This window comes from Guyanagaster necrorhizus (genome assembly GCF_019112545.1).
Source record: "Guyanagaster necrorhizus MCA 3950 unplaced genomic scaffold BT62scaffold_42, whole genome shotgun sequence".
In the NCBI taxonomy this organism is placed as follows: domain Eukaryota; kingdom Fungi; phylum Basidiomycota; class Agaricomycetes; order Agaricales; family Physalacriaceae; genus Guyanagaster; species Guyanagaster necrorhizus.
This window is the reverse complement of record NW_025064921.1, coordinates 63,689-82,241: the sequence shown is the minus strand read 5'-3', so window position 1 is coordinate 82,241 and position 18,553 is coordinate 63,689. Positions and strand designations below refer to the sequence as shown.

Here is an 18,553-nt window from a genome sequence, read left to right as displayed (position 1 = left end):
TCGAGGTCCTTCGACATAGTACTATGGTGGCATCTCTACCGGAAAGCCAAGAAAGTGATCAAGAACGAGAACAGACTCATTTTCCTGCTCGAATTCTTTCGTTCCTTCGTTCCACAGCTCGGAATTGGGTTCCACGATAATTCAAGCGTTCTAATCCCACGACTGGGAATTACGAAACTGGAACTGGCCTCAAAAAAAAAAACGTCCGACGCTGGACCTTAATGATTGTGGCACTGGGAAATCCCCCTTACAACCCCCGCGATGATTGTGGTGTACGAGCATGAGCTGAGACACATAAAGATAACGTTGGTGTTCCGTTCTAGAAATTCCTTCATAAAATGGAGTACCACAGGAACGAAGCATAGAGCCCCCCGCGTGATGGTGGATCACGGGGGTTATTAACAACGTACCCTTCATTCATTGTTCGTAATACAAAAGCAAAAAGTTAAGGCTGGCATTTTATTACTACAACTACCGAGGGGCCACAAGACTAGGGAAGAGCGTAAATGGAAGAACCAAAGCACGTCCGGCAGGCATAAAAACCCACGAGCTTCTCGTGGAACCTCCCGAGTCTGTGAAAAGGCTCGTGTCTTTTAGCGGGGTGGTCCGATTTTTTTTTATTTCCAGTGATTGGCTCCCCCCCCAATGGAAGCGATTGGTTGTCAGGCACCCTAGCGAACACGCGCGTACTTTTTGATATGTCCGTCATCCTTCCATTGCTTTTCCGCCAATCTCCCATTGATACCTGCCGTCCTTGAGTAAGTGTGAAAAGAGCTAATGTCCAAGGCAATCGATACCTTACTACTAAAGACTTTTTATGCTACTACAGAACTATGTAGAATGCCTGACTAAAATATCACTAAGTGTCCCGGGGAATATGGTCAGCTTAAGCCACCTCGGCGGTGCTATCAGTTCTCACTCGAGACCTGGCAATGATATAAGAAATATGAAAGTTGCGTAAACGATACAGTTGCAGAATGAATAAGTATCCGATGTATAATGAGGGAGCGAGCGAAAGCAATAGGGAAAGAAACGATCAACGACCTCTCGCGTAAGAGTACCTCACTGAAGCTCCATAACCATAGGAATCATCTCTCAGAGTGCTCATCCTGCGCCTATCCTGATCCCGCTCGTCGTACCTCGCTCTTATGGTCTCATAAGGATACTCCTCCCTCGGACGATACCTCGACTGGTGTTCGTCTTCCTCGTCGTCTGAAGAGGTGCTCGATGACGAGGGTGGGTGCCGCCATACGTATTCGGATTTGGATATGCGGCGTTTCTGACTCGGATGGGAGGAAGCGGAGGACGAGGACGAGGAGGAAGAAGAAGAGGAGGCGAGTTGTGAGGAAGGAGCAGGGAAGAGAGAGGCTGCGCCGGGGTTGGTATGGTTCCGGTAGTGACGGCGCATGTTGGAATTGACGTTGAATTCACGACCGCAGCCGGGGAATGGACACCGGAATGCTGAGAGAGCAGGTGTCGTGATTAGGTTAGTTGGGGTTAGGGTTGAAAGGGGGAGACTCACGGGTAGCACCGGTGTGGGTGTTTATGTGGATCCTGAGGCTGCTCGGCCGGTTGAAGCGCTTGTGACACGTCGGGCAGACGTGTTTCTTGCCTTCCTTGGCAGTGTCGTCACCGTCGCCGTCGTCTTCGCTGGAGATGGGTGTGGACTCGCGGCGTGGCGGTGGGAACGGCTGCGGTTCGTATGGGAGTGATGCGGAGGATGCGATGTGCGTAAGGGATGCCGAGGCAGGGTCAGAGCGGAGCAGGTCGAACGAGTATCGGGTATCGTGGGAAGATATCAGCCTCGGAGGGGCGCTCCCCTTCAAGCGCGCTTCGGGCGGGACGCGCAAGAGGTGCTCTGCGAGGCCAGCGGGTTAGCTAATCAGCAGCCATCAGAAGCATGGGACGCATACCTGGGAACATCTCGTGTATACTGGGTAGGGAGACAGTCGTGTTCATTGTGCGGGTGGGTGAGGAAGCAAAGGACAGACGACAATCAGCAGACCGTTTATATAGCGATGCCTGTTTTCTAGATCGGCAACTATCCGCAGGGCCGAGATCGTCCCGATCTGGATGTATCCCCGATTTATAGGCATCAATGACAATCACCCATCTCCTTGACACCGCCCAGAAGAACCCTGAACCCTGCGTTTGAATACTGTGGATGTGGATCCATCATGAGGTCAACTAGAGCCAGTGTATATATATTCGCAGGTAACCCCATGCCAGCGCCACAATCATATTCGGCGGGTACACTGCTGCGGAGGATCCATATAATAGTCGTTTCCCCCTTTTGCTGTCCGCCCGGCCTCCGAGGTAATTTGTGACGTCACCAGGAACGACGATCTGCGGACCCACTTCCGATTACCAAACACGGAAGATTCTTCCCTCCACGTCAGTGCCAGAGCTTATTAAATTATCGCAGCAAGGGCTGCGCAGATCTCCTGATTAACCACGGGCGGTGATCATTATCATTATCTACTCTCTGTCCGAGGAGTCTCTTTACTAGCACTGCGATCTGCACCTCACCCCCACGATCTGCGTCTACGTATCCTCACCTCCGAGGAGTCCGTCCACCCACCATGCCTCTCATGACTCATTTCCTTCCTTCAACTTCAATGCCGGCTATCTAGAAAGCTCCCGCCATACCCGGAGCTCGATTCTCCGCGACGACCGGAATACCTTTGCTTGCCCATGAAACTTTGATTCTGGCCAAACTTGCAGGCAAACGTTGTCATCTCGTCTCTCCGCACTGCTATGATCCGCGGCTCGCTATCCGGACACAATATGTTCCCATCAAGCCGTGCTTGATTGATTGAGGTCTGTATTTCTGAAACTCGTACGAGTCGCGGAGGGGCGGGAGGGGGGAGGGGGGAGAACGGAAAGGCCCTCTTAGGAACAACGATGCTGCGGCTCCGATACCAAGGCACGCTTTGACTCGTTTTCCTAGAAAGAAAAGAGGCAGTTAAATTGCGTAGACGAAGCGAGTAGTGTTTAATTAATTTCAATTTCGACACAAGATAAAATGAAATTACATCATGGCTGAGGAACTTTTTTATGTATTTATTTGAAACAAAGCGACACTAGTACTCCTCGATTACAAGACCGACGTCGGCAAGGGTCCCAAATGGTCTAGCCTAGACCATTAGAGCGAAATCCCGTCCTTGGAATGATTTATTGTGCCGGAAACATTGCAACAGACTGTGATTCCGTTCCACCTGTCACGACTAAATCAGAGATCCCAACGCTGATCCAAGGGCAGGCGCCACGGCTCGTTAACCGGGAGGGCCATCATCATCATTACCGTGGGCCTTGGAAACATACGTGTGAAACATGAAAGACGCAACAGTAGGAATGACACGGGGTTATTAGAAATTCAGGGCATCCTGACTTCTAAGTTTTTGGAAGGAGAATAGACCTCACTGAAATTCCGACCGACACCAAAAGTTCTGACAAGCTGTGAAATAGGGCCCCAAATCAAAGAAACAAACGAATGGATCACGGGACGCCTTTACTCACGTCGAAACTGAACATTCCCAGCTAAACTGATTCGATGCCGAAAAGATCCACATCCACTTGGGTACGTATTTCGTCGTGGTGGGCACCATACTGCTCTGAAATTCTTATTTCCGTGTCTGTGACAGGGAAAGCACAAAGGAAGGTTTGGGGTTTCCCGCAAAAAAATAGGTCGGCCCGGAGCTCGGAGTCCTAGTTTCAGCATGCCTGAGCTCAGCAGGCAAAGGCATACATTTCAGAGGCCTGAAATGTTTAGGTTTACGATCTGCTGAAACTTTACCCCAAATAGGAGCGTTCAGAGCATTCCCGAACCTTTGTCTTCAGGACTCGTTTGCGGCAGACACATCCGATATCTTACATTCCAGGGCCAATTCAAGGCCTTCTTGAACCATTAACATGGCTACCAGTATCACTAAGTCTTATTTTTTCACCCAAGAATCTTTACATATAGGCAGGGAAAAATTCGACGCTCTCAAATTTCTGCATTCCTGGTGTGGATGGTCTTGTCTTGGAAACAAAGGATTATATAATCTATTTTGGACCCTTTTGCCCCTATATTCGAGTTTGGTATACGAGCACTTTACTTGAGCTGAACCGTAACCTTTTACTACCCAAAGCCAGGATACCGGTCTGAATTTCTTTTTTTTTGGAGGTCTGTTCAGCGATCCATATTCGTTCTCTTCTTCTTACTTCCCATGGGAGACAAAGAAATTAGATTCCGCGGAGGGTCAGTTGAACGGCGAGACGCGTACTGAAACCTGGGATGTTAGACCCCCCGACGCATTTTTAGACGAGAGATCAATGATCCTGATCCTGATCCTGATCCGATCACGCGTGAATGTGGACGGGACTTTGAGACGGCCCCTCTGATTTTTTGAAGGTCCTGTTCAGGTTTGGCTGGCGTTCTTCTTCTTGCTTCCAGACGTAGGTGAGGCAGGAGCTTTCTGTATACTTTCGAGATGATGGGACAAAGAAAGTGTATAGTAGAACTCCGCGGTTAAACGGGACGACGGGTTGGCTTATGTGTCCGTAGAATGGCCACAGACATTTTCTTGACCCAGGATGTTAAACCTCGAAGCGTTTTAGATGATAGACTAATTCAAAGAAAGTTCCTCATTCAAGGATAGGCGCGTTAAAGTAAGACGTTTGCCGTTAACCTTTCATATGCATTCTCGATCTCGACAATGCAGTTGAGCGCCGGGCGTCACATAACTCCAGCCCGAATGTTAGAATATCTGTGTCCTAAGCATATGGATGGGAGATATCTCCACAGAACAAAAATAGCTCGAGCTTTTTATTTCTGTAATGAATTGAAGCGCAAGGCCACGAAACTGGCTCCACAATCGGACCGGTACATGTCTATCCGCGTTGATCCTGGATTTGCATCCGCGCGAGAGGAACTCTGATCTGACATCCGCTACTCTCACCTCTGCGATCGGCGTCTTCATTTTAGTTCCGAGCTTGTCTCAGTGGCACGGCTGTTTCAGAGCTATTCCAAGGAGTGCTTATGCTGGTGGTATCTCTGAAGGGGTGAGACTATAACTTGGGTATGCCAGAGGTCAACTCGTATGACGGGCAGTACTCTTGGGGCGACTTTTGGATGGTGCGCTTTTAGAAGGAAGAAGAAAGTCCTGATTCATGTCGAGCTTCCACCGGGGGCAAAAATCTTTTCAATATGACATCCATTAATCATGAACAAAAGCAAGCCGTGAACCTATCACCACCGACAGCGACGTTCAATACCAAATTCAGAAACCTGGCATAGTGTGATTTCGTAGTAATTGGTGGTTCTCTTTCTTGGTTAAAATTGTTTCTAGGGCCATTGAAGGTAGTCGGCTCTTTGAAAGTCGGGGGCCAATGGCACTGTCTGAATGTTTCAATTCTCCCATTTGGCCTTGTTCATTGGCACTCTATGCCCTCCATCGTCTTTCGGGTTCTTCGGTGAAAGGCATCGCATATCATTGAAACGCCGCCCCGCTCACAGGCTCGTCTCTCTTTCTCATCATAACGACCTCACGCCACGGACGGATTGAAGAAGGCTCACATCCCGTACCTCTGGGCGGAGACACGGGGAAAATGTGGACCAATAATGGAAAGCGCTGCCCGCCCCGCCCCCTCCGGTAATCCGCCATTCACGGGAGAAATTGCAAAAATCGAACATGCGTCAGTCCGCGAATGGCGGGGGTTGAGATGAGAGCCCGAGCCTCGCCGTTTCAAAAGAGAGAAAGCTAATTGGGGCCCCAGTTAGATGAGGAAGCATATCACGACTAAATCAAAAGATCCCAACAGGAAATGATAAAATAGATCATGGATCCGCAGGCGGCTAGCTATCCGAGGTCCCCCTGGTAACCTAGTGGGACCGTTCTTGGCCACTCGGGTTCGTTACTTCGTGCTGTATCACGAGTCACGAGGAACGAAAGAGATTTGACATGAAACATGGGGAATTGAATTGATAGTAGATCCTTGCGGCAGGGTAGGAAAGAAGACGGACTGGAGTATGCAAGTATAAGGCATATAGTGAAGCACACGGAGATCCTAAGGCCACGGTGAGAGGCAGATCCAGATGAAAATGAATGAGGAGATGGACCTTTATTTCGAACGAGTCGCCGTATTAAGGATAGTTGGCGCGCCCAAGCAAGGCAAGCCTGGACGCTCTGCTCTACCTTCATGGAGGATTTCCGCAAACGATGTTCGTATGCATGCATGGCTGCATGCTTCGAACGTCGGAAGTGATGTAGGAACAGGAACTGTGAATGAAAAGCCAGGAATATCGGATGAAGCTATACATTACTTTGTCTAAGAAAGTACTACGATGGAGGATAGACACACGAAAGGGGCATCTGACAAACCTAAGAGCCGTGAAAAGTAAAGGAAGGAATGAGCGAAAATGACGGGAGTCGAAGGGCAACGTGACTCGCGTTCCTCTCGATGTCCCTTTTTTTCTATCTCAGGGCGGAGATTTTCTTGCGCATAGAAAACAGCTGTATGTTACAAAAATAGAAAGCGGTGCTCGGGAAGTGGTGGCCGAAGTCGAAGATGGGGCCAAATGGCAGCCTACAGGACTGCATCGCTGTTTGTATTCTTCCATGTACGATTGGCACGGCTGATCTTTCGTTTCGGGTATGAATGGATAGACTGGACGGTCAGATATCGTGATTGCGCCCTTGATCTTGACCTGACGTATTTTCGCCGACCGATGCGCGTTAGGGATTCCATAGGGTGGGTCCTGTGTTGATGTTACGACATGTGGGGAACTAGGGCTTTTGTTGAAAGAAACTGGATAGGTGCGCCACCCTTATTGTCGATTAGGTTAGTAGACGGGATCTTGGCATTTGTTGTACAGCAATCTGCTATCAAGGGATACACGTTTGGTGTGACTATCACGGGGTGAGTGATGGTGCCCTGAGTGATGGTGCTCGATTGAGACAAAATGCGTGAGCAAATACCTGCATAGGCGAGAAAGCAAGTAGGCATCATTTATTAGGCTGAGCGTTCTCGAAGTGCGATTTTGCCCTGATACTTGCGGAATTCTTGCTAATCGTGTTTTGTTTTAGCTACGACTGCGGTTTCAGCACTAAGCGTCATACATGACGTCATTTCTCGTAACCATTAATGAAGATGAAGCCCTTGCGGGAAACGCGTCTGTCGATGATGGACCCACAACGCCGCCATAATAGAGGAATTCGTCTCCAGGAAGAGATTTGGTTCCGAAAGTACATCCCGGTTGGGGTCATCTCGGCACTGCAGATCATTGCCGATCTATGACCCATTGGCGTTGGCTCTTTTCCTTTTCCTTTTCCTTTTCCTCCCTGACCAACCCACCAACACGTCTCTTCCCAAAGCATACACCAAATATACCCAGGCATTTCTCGCAGACCTTCGTTTATCGTTGAAGCTTAGCTAATTTATGGCTTACAACAGAGCACAGCACCTCCGCCCCACCCACCCGGGGTGCTTCACCGAAGCCGCACATCGCCATATGTCGATGTCCGACCATAGTTGACATCCCTTCGATACGATCCCACCTCTGCCTCCCTGAAACCCTTCGCATTGTCTCCTTCTCTCCGCAGTCCTCTGCACCCCTCAAGGAGGACAGAAAAGGCGGCTCAATATCTGTGGGTACGCTCCGGATACACGCATACGGGTGCTACATTTCACGCCTTCATGTAAAGTTGCATTGTGTTTGATCATATGTTCACAGCGTTTCCAGCTGCGGTAGCAGTGCCGACTCCAACATGCGACGCCAACCACCGCAACCGTTCCGACCCCGGCGTCTTGCGTCTAGCTCCCTCCTCGTCACCCCAATGACATCCTTCCTCGTCGTCCTCGCCGCGCTCGTCTTATCCCTACCGGAAGCGTGTAGTCAAACAATCGGAGTACGCGTGGTAGCTGTCGCCGTTCCCATCATCATAGTTGGCTGGGATGCAGTATCGTTGTCGAGGGTATGAGGACAGACATGAGGAGAGCGGCATTGATAGGCACCGTATGTGTGGTATGCTCAGCGAGAGAGATAGATAGATAGATTACGCGTCGGTCTGCCATAGGATTCAAGTCGCGCAAAAAACCTCCCAAGGGGGGGACCATGGTTGAGTTCGGCAAAGCAAAAAAATTTCTCAACTCTCCCTCTCTTGAAAGTCAGTTATGTGGGCTAATATACAGATGTGGTTTGGCCCATTTTGATGAAGATACAGAGGTGGAGGAGCCAAAAAGCATATGTCTGTAAAGAGTAAGTTACCTACAAAATCTGGTGGTAATTAACTTAAAAGAAAAAACCTAGGGTATTTCGGCAACCCTATTTTGCTTGCTCTTTACCTTGGTTCTGTCTGATCGCTCTCGTATTCTTGCGCCTGAACTGACACGCCGGGTCTTTCGGATAAATAAAAGTCTCGATTAGACGTTGAACTGCCCAACAGAACTTGGTTTTGAACGAGAATAGTCGAACTTCACTCTTCGATGAAAGCATCAGACAGCACCATAGCATGGTAAATGACGACATACATCACGCCGTTTTGGGTCTTATTCCATGTTATATCATTCAGCCCGTGAAAATCTTTGCTTAACTTCCCTCGTACATCTTCTACCTTGCTCCTTTGGAAGGTAAAAGGACAGACCCGGGAATAATACCAGCTTTCATAGCATTCGGTATCAATGGCAGTTCACAAATTGAATATTTTGTCTCGCTGTTGATTGGAAGTTAGGAAATCCATATCAGCTTCGAAGTTCTTTCACGTCTGTGTAACTCTTTTCAGGTTGGTTCGTTAGGTATATTTTCCTGCATTGTTTAGCGGGTATAACAGGCTGAGAACAGATATATCCGGGTTTACTGGGAAAACTTGCAGGTTGCATTTTCCATGGTGTGTTCGGTCCGCGCGGGTGACTAAGCAAGGCACTACATCAAAGTTGATTAATAACTGGTAGGTTTTTGGCAGTATATATTTTCTCCATTACCTGTGTCTTGCTTACTTTCTATTAGATGTCTACTGAAAAGTCGCCTGCGTTATATTGACACGGACTGCGGTTCTCACCCGACGCCATAGGCCCTTGGCCTAGAGATCCGGCGTACCCGCCAGCGTTCACGTCGAACGTATAATGATGGTACGAAAGGAGATGTTTAAAATACATATAGATCCACCCTGCGGATAGTTGCCGAAGACTAGAAAAGAGACACTACTGTGGCTGATTGGTGTTCCCCCTTTCCACCCACCGCCACCTACTATGATCTCCTTGCCCAGTATAAACGAAATGTTTCCAGGTAAGCGTCTCTCCATCTTGGTCATCTTTAATGATGAGCTAACCAGTCGCTGGCTTACAGAGCACCTGCTATATAGCCCGCCCCCACCGACATTGATCCCTTCTGAAGCTCGCCACACGCCGCCGACGAACATAGCCCCTCTCAAGGTGCTACGGTCCCTTCCTCCCTCTACCCCCTTCAGATACCAACTACGGTCGTCCTCGTCACGACGTCGCGCGTCAACCCCCACGTTAAGCGAAGAGGACGATGACGTCCTGACCAGGGAGGAAAGGAAGCACATTTGCACGACTTGTAACAAGTCGTTCAATAGGCCGAGTAGCCTCAGGATACACGTTAACACGCATACCGGTGCTACCCGTGAGTTGCATTCTACACGTTCAGTCGGTTTCCATTATATTTTTCGTAGCATTTCGTTGTCCATTCCCCGGATGCGGTAGGGAATTCAACGTCAACTCCAACATGCGCCGCCACTACCGAAACCATACTAACCCTGGAACAGCATCTCTCATCCCAGCATCCTCCTCATCGTTGTCCTCCATGGCATCTTCGGTGCGTTCATACCATCCCTACCAGAAACGCCGCATAAACAAACTCCAGTATACGTCTTCGTTGAGTTTGTCCTGTGATGATGATGAGGAGCAGTTGCCACACAGGCCTCGACTTGCGTGAGAGGAGAATCGATCTCGTGGGTACGATGAGGGAGCCTTTGATACGCGCAGGTTGAGTGATGTGCATACCACCGAGGTCCTATGCATTGTTTTGTTTTGTCTTTCTTCTTCTTTCGCGTTTTATTTGGAGAGATCGCACGTTCTTCGTCAATCAATGTCATTGAGTCACACATCAAACCGGGTGCTTGGTTAAAGAACTAGCTTGTTTTGTCTGTCATCACTGTCCGACTCGGAGTCCGGCTGCTATGCGTCCCTGGCTAGTTCGATACTTACTCATTTATTTCTCTGTGTAACGACAGTGCTTGTCCGGGATAGTATCAACACCGATATACGGTTCTTATCCTTCCCGCCATGGGAGCAGTGGACTGCGATCTTTTGAACGAAGAGAAGTCTATATGGTGTATCCTGTTCCCCGTAGGAACACGATACAACCTCAGGTGATTGACAATGACATATGCATGGGGCCTGACAACCATTCGGTTCCGAGTACCTGGCGTTGCACCGCAAATCATCTCCATCAAAAAGTGGGAGGAAGCCAATCAGTGAAATTGAAATTTGACCATGAAGATGAGTCAATTAAAGCGCAAGGTGGAGTCCTACTGACAGTGGCTAATTGGAGAGAGTGGCGCCCGTCAATCGGGGAAGATTCGCTCTGTGACCCACCCGAGCCGTTCGCTACCAGGCTTGGGATCAAGAGGTGAGGAAGGAAAACAGTGGCGTTATTCAGATTGTGGCTGCAAGGTTAAAGTTCATGAGCATAAGGACGAAAGAAGCATCGGAAAAGGGCAGCACTCGGAAGGAAAGGCGACAATTATTACGGTGGTCTATGAATGCAGGGTCGAGGCTGGGAAGCCTGATCGCGTAGAAGGAGGAAAGTGGTGCTGCCAGTAAGATTATCCAGAAATAAGCTGGACGAGAGTGAGAGCAAATTTGCTGATGACGTCATTTCGCGCCACTTGAACTGGAGCGGTCGTATCTCACGCTCAAACTACGCTGAGGGGGGTGACAGAATTTTTTTTTCCCTCTCATGCACTCCTTTGAGAAGAAGAAAAGTATGTCATCCCGGTTTACATAACTTTCGCAGTATGCCTTATGAGCTAACGTCTTGCACATGACGGACGCTCTTGATCTAAACGCGCTACCTATCTGATTCTGACCCGTCGTAACAACACCAAGTCCGACTCTCCGGGCTGATCATCATCCGAGTCGGTATCTGTAAGCTAATTTTTTCCGACCTGGGTGCGTGGACGCACAAGTTCCGGGCTACGTCATTAGCTGGCACTCAATATCTTGTAGTCAATAATGATCCACCATCATTCAGCACACTTTATCCTTTCCCCCCCTACTCCCCCTCATCTGGAGCCTATTCATGACTCCGCTTTCAATGGAAGTATGGGTATGGATGTAAGTCTACCTGCCATTAGTACCTTCGATCAATATAATACCCTCGCTGCCTCTCAAATAGCGGGACCTCGTTTTCCGAGGAGCCATCTTATCTGCACGACCCGCCCAAGAATTGAAATCAGCGATTCACATCTGCATCTTCAATTGGAGCTCGCGTGCATCTGTGGACATAATGCATAAGAGCTTCAAGGACGGAGGACTTTGTAAATGGACATTCATCCCTTCGTCCGAGTACTCATCTCATACTCGATCGGTTTCGCCTCGCGCTGTATTCCCGTCTGTGATCTGCTCAATGTTAAAACCTGGCATTGACATCCCCCCCCCCCCCCTCCCCCCCCGCTTCGATGAGAGATTACAGAATGGGCGGAGGGGTTTTGACTTTTGTCTCGGTCTCTGTTGTACCTGCTGTCGATCTGCAATGGGAATTCGGACCATGGCAATCTCAACTGCGGCGGGATTCACTTGATGAGTGTTGTTCTGAATCGGATGCATAATAAAGTATTGCCTGATTTTCGTGCAGATGACGAGACACTACCATTAATTATTTATACACTTTCCTCCCAGTCAACCGCACTTCGATAAAGAATTCTCACAGGCGCCTCAGATTCACGTCGCACTGCTGAGCGTTTTACCGGAGAGGAAAGTTTTAGCTAAAGACTCCGCAATTGAACTTGTACGTCATCCTTCTTTCTCGTCGTAGTTCTACATTGAATATCGATACCGTCACGCATGGTCTGGGCTCTGCCTGTTTGACCATTTATTTTGACCCCACATCTACGTTATTAGCCTTCTCTTGTTTCACCATCATGGGCTATGTCGTTGAATCTGTGGTTTTATCGTTACTAGCACTCTCCAGGTCGCAGCATACTTTGGTCAAGGAAAACGGCCCTACGGGGTGCGAGACGAGACCTGGCTGTGCGTGATATTCCCTAGAACCAACACCGTCCTGAAGGGACAATTTATTTGCGCCTGACATTTGTAGTTTCGGCATCCGATCTGCAGTTGCACTCTTCCCTGACACCTCTCTTGGCGACCGCACTGTGAGTCATACAAATGCCATCTCTGAAGAGAAAACAAGAGAGCTGTCATTATTGAGTTAGTGGCTAGGTCTCAAACTAATAATGCTTCCACCTACGACATCCGGTGTCACTTGTTTAACGAGAAACTATTATGTGGCAACGCATTGGATGACTGATCGTAACTAGCGTTTGTACACCAACCGAGAACGCATGGTGTCCTTGGCAAGTGGTAGTTTGCGTTTGAAATAAAATTACCACCTCAATCATCCCTTCGAACAGGCGCCGTGAGTAAGATTCGCAATAAACTCGGTGTCGTCCGGAAGGGTTCGATTCAGGAAAGAGGCGGCCGCAGCCAGGAACGGCTATAATGAAATATTGAAAAGCGGAACTGAATGATTGACGTGGCGGTCGTCGTCGAATGCCAAACGCCAGGAAGGCTAAGGCGGGAGATACCGAGACCTCAATCGTCAACGAAAAGACTGGTCTGACAGTTTTTCCCTCCCGGTGCTCTTTATATTCGTTCCTAGGACAAGCACGAACACGCAAAGTGATGATGGACAAGAATTAAAAAATTAAAATGTATCTATAAAAGTGTGAATCAAAATTAAAGGAGTGCCTAACAATAGTCGGTTCCGAGTGTCCGGAAAGTATTGAGGGGACAATCATCTCCATGGAGGCCGAGAGGAGTCGATAATTGGAATATTGAATTTGTAACCGAGAAGATTAGCAGGACCTGGATGAAGAGTGAAGGGAAAAAATGGTCAAAAAGTGAAGAGTTATCGGGATCTACCGGACTGAGTGCCTCCTTTTGCAAATATGCAGTTGGAGCTCCTCGTCCCTTGAAAGAGTCGGAGAGAAAAATGAGGCAGGCTGGCGATCTTTATACAGGGACAATGCCAGAACAAGAAGGGCAAGCAGTCGGTATTGAGGCTAAATCATTTGAATTTTTCTTCTCAAGCTATTCCTTCGCTATTCTCAATGAAGCCAGTCTCAAACTACCTGTTTTTTTTTTCAGTGGCACTTTCGCCTAGAAATCCATCGTACCCAGGATTCGGCCAAACTTGAATGTGTCTTCTAATTCTTCGAATCGCAATCTGCAATATCTGAGTCTGAGCCTTGCAATTCCCTCGTTGAAAATGTCATACATACAACAGCGAGTCGTGGCAATTTAGTTTTAACCAAGGCTCATACAATCACCAATTCTGGCCACTATTCTGCCTCTGGAACGGCCATCTGTTCACTGAGATCTATATAGCCATCGATCTAGCGACACATGCAGCCTTGGGTAGGAAATGCATACAAGTTTCTGATTTCAACAAGGTGTGGACGATGCCATTGGGGACAAATATTGACAGGCACATATGAAGTGTTCACAGCAGTACACGTTTGAGCAAATAAATCTGGAACGGTCATGCTCCGCTCATCGAGCCTGTCAAAATCAAAAGGGGCAAGTTTTCCATCCGCTCTACTATCCCAAGTCGCTGCATCATCCATATCTGCATAAATTCTTGTTAATCGGTAAGGTGTTAACTCAGCACAAAACATACCAATCTTGTATATCTTCTTCTCAGGAGAAAGGAGGGTGAAATATGAAATCTCAGGAAGCTGTTGGTCTTTGACAGTACCATTCTCAAAGACTATGCCAAGTATCCCACCAAAAAACTCTGTCTCGGGTTGATATCCAAAATTGTAAAATTCCTTCACATCACAACGAGTCAATACTGGATTGCCCCCATGATATCTTTTACTCATTGCATGGGCTAACCCATGAATGAGTAATGCCAGAGCCAAGAACGGAAGCCCTGGGGAGCCACATTCTAAAGCAGAAGTGACACATGCATCAATGCAAATCTGGACAAGTGGATTACCAGCTGCTTGCTCATCATCTTTGAGTACAGATATAACTGGTGGGATTGAGCCAGTGAGGAATGATAAAAGCTCAGAGCTTTTTTCTTTGAGTGCAGTTCTGTCCTATAGTGACATGAAGCAATAATCTTTTCATGGAGCCAGAATGATTACAGTGATATAGGGGAAATGGGTGGTTCAATAGGCATCAAAGATCAGATTGCACCAGCCTCAAGAAACTTCAGCCTTTCTATAGCCTGTGATGGAACCCAAACAGTTGTAAATATTCCCATTTAGGCACATGGCTGCCTATAAAACAGAAACCTTCAGAAATAAATCCACTGTGAAAAGAGGGTCAGGGCATGACTGATACTAGGAGAAGAGAATGATCATAGAGGCATGTCATAGTCCAGACATTATGATCAGAGAATCTATGAGAATTCAGATAGAATAAGAAAAGTACAATGATGGACAGCAGTAGAAGATAACTGGAAGGTTAGAAATGTATGTCTGAATTTATGTCATTCCATTCAGAAGACAATGGTAGCAACTACTATATCACAGGATAGATTATGATGGGCTACTCAGAGATAATAAAGTGAGTGTTGGAGGTAGCATAGTAAGCATTGAGACATTAGAGAGGTATGCTGCTGAGGAGTGGGCAGAACATGTTGATCATTAACTGGTGCCCATACTGGGCTGTCATTAAGGGAAGCAGAAAAGAAAGGAGCAGTGCCATGTCATGGATATAACCTCTTTTTTCACCAAATTACGACTCTTATCCTATCACTGATGCTTACAAATTCTGACACATAGCACTCTCAGCCATGTAGAAACCTCCCCAAAACCACCAGGAACTGCATCTTACTGTGTCTTACTCATTAGCATATGGATAGTGGCTGTTAGCAGCACCAAAACAGCATGGAAAGATTGTGCATCATCATGGCCTTTGTTATTCTAGCAGTGATATAAGCAGAACTCATCATAATGACTTCAGAGTAGATGAATAATGGTATGCCCACTGGACCAAGGGAATATTGCTATTTGGATATGCTTTGGACATGCATAAACTGAACCATATGCATCTGTAGGGCCAAGATTTTCTAGCACAGTATTTAAGGCAGTGGTTTATATTCTGTGACCCTAATCTTAGGTTAAGGTTTAATACAACTGACTAAACTCTTTGGCTCTCAGTGCCTCATCTGTTTCAACAGATCTAGTAACATATCTCTCTCTCTTCTCTTTATTCTCTTTTTCTTCTCTTTTTCCTTTTTTCTTCAGTTTGTGTTGGACCCTGAGAGCTGCAAATATTCATATTTGTAATTATTTATTCATCATCTGACATCTAGTTTCAGACTTTTCATGCTCTATTCTGATAGCTCTTAGCCTAAGATAACTACATGAAATTTTTAACAGAAGATCTCATTATGATTTATATCATAGGCTGCTGTCTGATTTCTACCTTTGCTCTTCAAATTTACTATGTTTTTCATAAAAAGTGACATGACTCATCTGAGAGTAATAATGCTCACTTGATATTTGGCTCCAGAAAGCACCATGCAGTTTTCTGTGCTATTATTGAATCTCTACCACTGAGTAGATTGAGCATTGAAGATTCTTTGTGTGTTCTAAAGTAGAAAGATAAGCATTTCAAATCACTTAAAATTGTATTTAAGTTCAATATATTGTCTTTCTCTAAGCCTTCAATTGGTTTCTTTAGTTCAGAACATTTACTTCTCAAGCTAATGCTATAACTGTGGGGGATCAAAAAGCTCTCCTCTATGTGTAACTACCACCCTCTTTATATACTGCTACTATATGAAAGATAATTACTACATATAATATTATTATAGTCTGGACTCTGATTCCATACATGCTGCATCATCTGCTGTGATAAACATCTGAAGTTTTAATCAGCACTCTGATCTGGAGCACATCATGCCACTCATATTTTCTTAGCATAGTCTAGTACACTATATCCTATCTTATAGATCTCTTGATTGGTCTCACAGAATTAATAGTAAAGCTATGCTACTCTGTTTCATCTTGGTTAATTATTATTCTTCAGGGAAGTGTCACTCTTCAGCCAGTCCTTTATAAGGATTTTGGATATCATACTTCTATATCCTAGATAATGTATTTCTTGTAAAAACTATCAGATAAACAGGGATCATGTATCACAGATCAATGTACTACATATATAGTTAATAGTGCACTTATTTAGTATCAAATTCACATTTGCAAAGGTTCAAAGATGTACTGTAAGCATGGTAAATACTAAGACCTCTCACATAATAGCTACAGTGTGCTGTGCTAAGTCTAGGCCAGGTACTCTAGGACTGATTGATTCTCTGATGCCTTAACTATATGTGTTATTTGTGTATTCATTTTAGGTTGCTGTATTTGTAACTAAGTGGGTCTATTTACAGAATCTGCAAAATTACATTTGTAAATACATTTCATGTGTGTCAGCATCTCTGAACCAATCCTTTCTGCCTGATGAATTTCTCCTCCCTCTAACCAGAAATAATAGATATGATAGTGAGAATGAGTATTAGACCAACTTCTCTGATGCCAGAGAATCCATTTGCATCTGACAAGGCAGGAGCCTCAGCCTCATTTACAGAATCATCATCATTCCTGAATGAGAAGAATATGAGAAGAGAGGAGGAGATGTTAAGAAATCTGACATGTCAGGTGAGAATCAAACAACTATAATGCTTAGTACTGCAACTGCCTGGGTCTGACACTACTGATAATAGAGCAAGATTATGATGCTAAGGAGATAAGAGAAGATAATAAGTGGGATGAGATATAGAGGTTGGTAGACAATGTCTGCCAGTGTTAGTACTGGAGTGATAGTCATACTGAGAGCCTAAGATTTTGATCAGTATGAATTAACCTTAGCTTAAGACTAAGGTTCATTGTATACTACTGTCTTAAATACTATCCAAGAAAGACCTTTGCTTTATAGATGACTATTGTCTCATTATCATGTCTACTACTCATTGTCCAATATCAATAATCTCTAAGCTGTATAGCTACACTATTGTCTGCTCACAATACTATTGCTATAGTGAGTATTGCATGAGTCACAGTTTGTCATGATTTTAGCCTCTAAATTATGCCCTGCTAAGATTTGATATACTGACATGTAGGAAATTCTGATGAATTCTGATAGCATCACTCTCAGCCACCTTGTAGAAGCCACATAGTATACAACATAGAACCAGTGATATTGTCATGAGATAATGACTTGGTTGAGACAGCCAAAAAGTTTCTATACAGTATTTAAGTCAGTAGTATACAGTGATATACTCTAATCTTGAGCTAAAATCTATATACTGACTAAACTCTTTGATTCTCAGTGTGACTACACCTGTTACCCCTCACATAGATGAGCATACTCAATCAATCTCTCTATCTCACCTCTATTATTTTTATCATCTTGCTTTATCATCAACTAGTGTTAGACTCTGGCAGTTGTAGTGTTAGCAAAACCTGTTACACTTATGGCACCAGTCCTATCAGTGGCATCATGTTATAATTTTCTCCTTTTTTTTTCATATTAACCTCTATTTATACTTAGTCAGAGTGCCTAGACCAGTGCTTAGGACTGTGGGACTGGCTTAGTCATCACAAGCTCAGTCAGTCATTGCCTTTCAATATGACAGCATCATCCAGTGACACACAACAAGACTTTCATAGGTAGTAATAATGCTCAAGGACAAAGAGCATAATGACTGTGATGAACACAATAAGTAGTAGTATTTATATCACTATAGACAAACTGTATATAAGTAGGATAGCTCTTGCTAGTATAACCCCAGCTTCTAGCTAAAGTTTACATTCTACCATTTTACCTTGAGCCAACTCATATTGGCTTTAAGACACACAGCCAAACAAATGCATATAGTCAACTCAGACATGACTGTATGAAGGTGATACAGCATCTGTTTATCATGTGTTCAGGTCACATGTCAATTGAACTTAACAATTAGCTTGAAGCTGTTGCTTCCCTTTCTCTATGCACAATAGTATGAGAGAAACTGAATGCCATCTGCACAAACTAATATCCTAGACCTTACTGATGACTTCTTCTGGCTTCTAGCTGTGATCATAGAAACACTTTTAGGGCTTCTCACCATCATACAGCTTTGCTGAGGATTCCAACCCCTGTGCTGATCTCTATCTGAAGCTAGGAATAATGACTCAACCTCGCAAGATATGGAGAAGGAAACAGGACTCTGATATCCCCCTTGATGATCAGAAAGATGAAGTAGCAACACTGGGAATACTGAGTTCAGAAACCTGTGGGTCCTGCTGAACCTCCTTCTAGTTCTGAACCA

General features: G+C 45.8%; 4 protein-coding genes across 4 annotated transcripts; 2 read left to right on the top strand and 2 right to left on the bottom strand.

Moving 5' to 3' along the window:
• Window positions 1–886: 886 nt before the first annotated feature.
• On the bottom strand, window positions 887–2,157 carry BT62DRAFT_997383 (uncharacterized protein; the record flags this gene model as incomplete). Its single annotated transcript, XM_043190651.1, has 4 exons — window positions 1,914–2,157; window positions 1,523–1,858; window positions 1,140–1,461; window positions 887–926 (listed from the first exon to the last, which is right to left on the bottom strand). Exons 1-4 carry the CDS (start codon window positions 1,957–1,959, stop codon window positions 887–889), a joined length of 744 nt encoding a protein of 247 aa, XP_043034510.1. The 5' UTR covers window positions 1,960–2,157.
• A 7,380-nt stretch (window positions 2,158–9,537) lies between these two features.
• On the top strand, window positions 9,538–9,754 carry BT62DRAFT_863486 (uncharacterized protein; the record flags this gene model as incomplete). Its single annotated transcript, XM_043182503.1, has 2 exons — window positions 9,538–9,625; window positions 9,675–9,754. Coding segments are annotated over 2 exons (168 nt in total), but the record flags the coding sequence as incomplete, so codon positions are not given.
• A 1,143-nt stretch (window positions 9,755–10,897) lies between these two features.
• Window positions 10,898–11,979, top strand: BT62DRAFT_554432 (uncharacterized protein). The gene is made up of 3 exons (XM_043181372.1): window positions 10,898–11,151; window positions 11,233–11,340; window positions 11,402–11,979. Exons 2-3 carry the CDS (start codon window positions 11,239–11,241, stop codon window positions 11,804–11,806), a joined length of 507 nt encoding a protein of 168 aa, XP_043034508.1. The 5' UTR covers window positions 10,898–11,151; window positions 11,233–11,238; the 3' UTR covers window positions 11,807–11,979.
• Window positions 11,980–13,622: 1,643 nt separating this feature from the next.
• BT62DRAFT_1046596 (uncharacterized protein) lies at window positions 13,623–14,507 on the bottom strand (the record flags this gene model as incomplete). Its single annotated transcript, XM_043178487.1, has 4 exons — window positions 13,623–13,855; window positions 13,907–14,176; window positions 14,228–14,330; window positions 14,445–14,507. The coding sequence occupies 4 exons, from the start codon at window positions 14,505–14,507 to the stop codon at window positions 13,623–13,625; spliced, it is 669 nt and encodes a 222-aa protein (XP_043034507.1).
• Window positions 14,508–18,553: the final 4,046 nt, after the last annotated feature.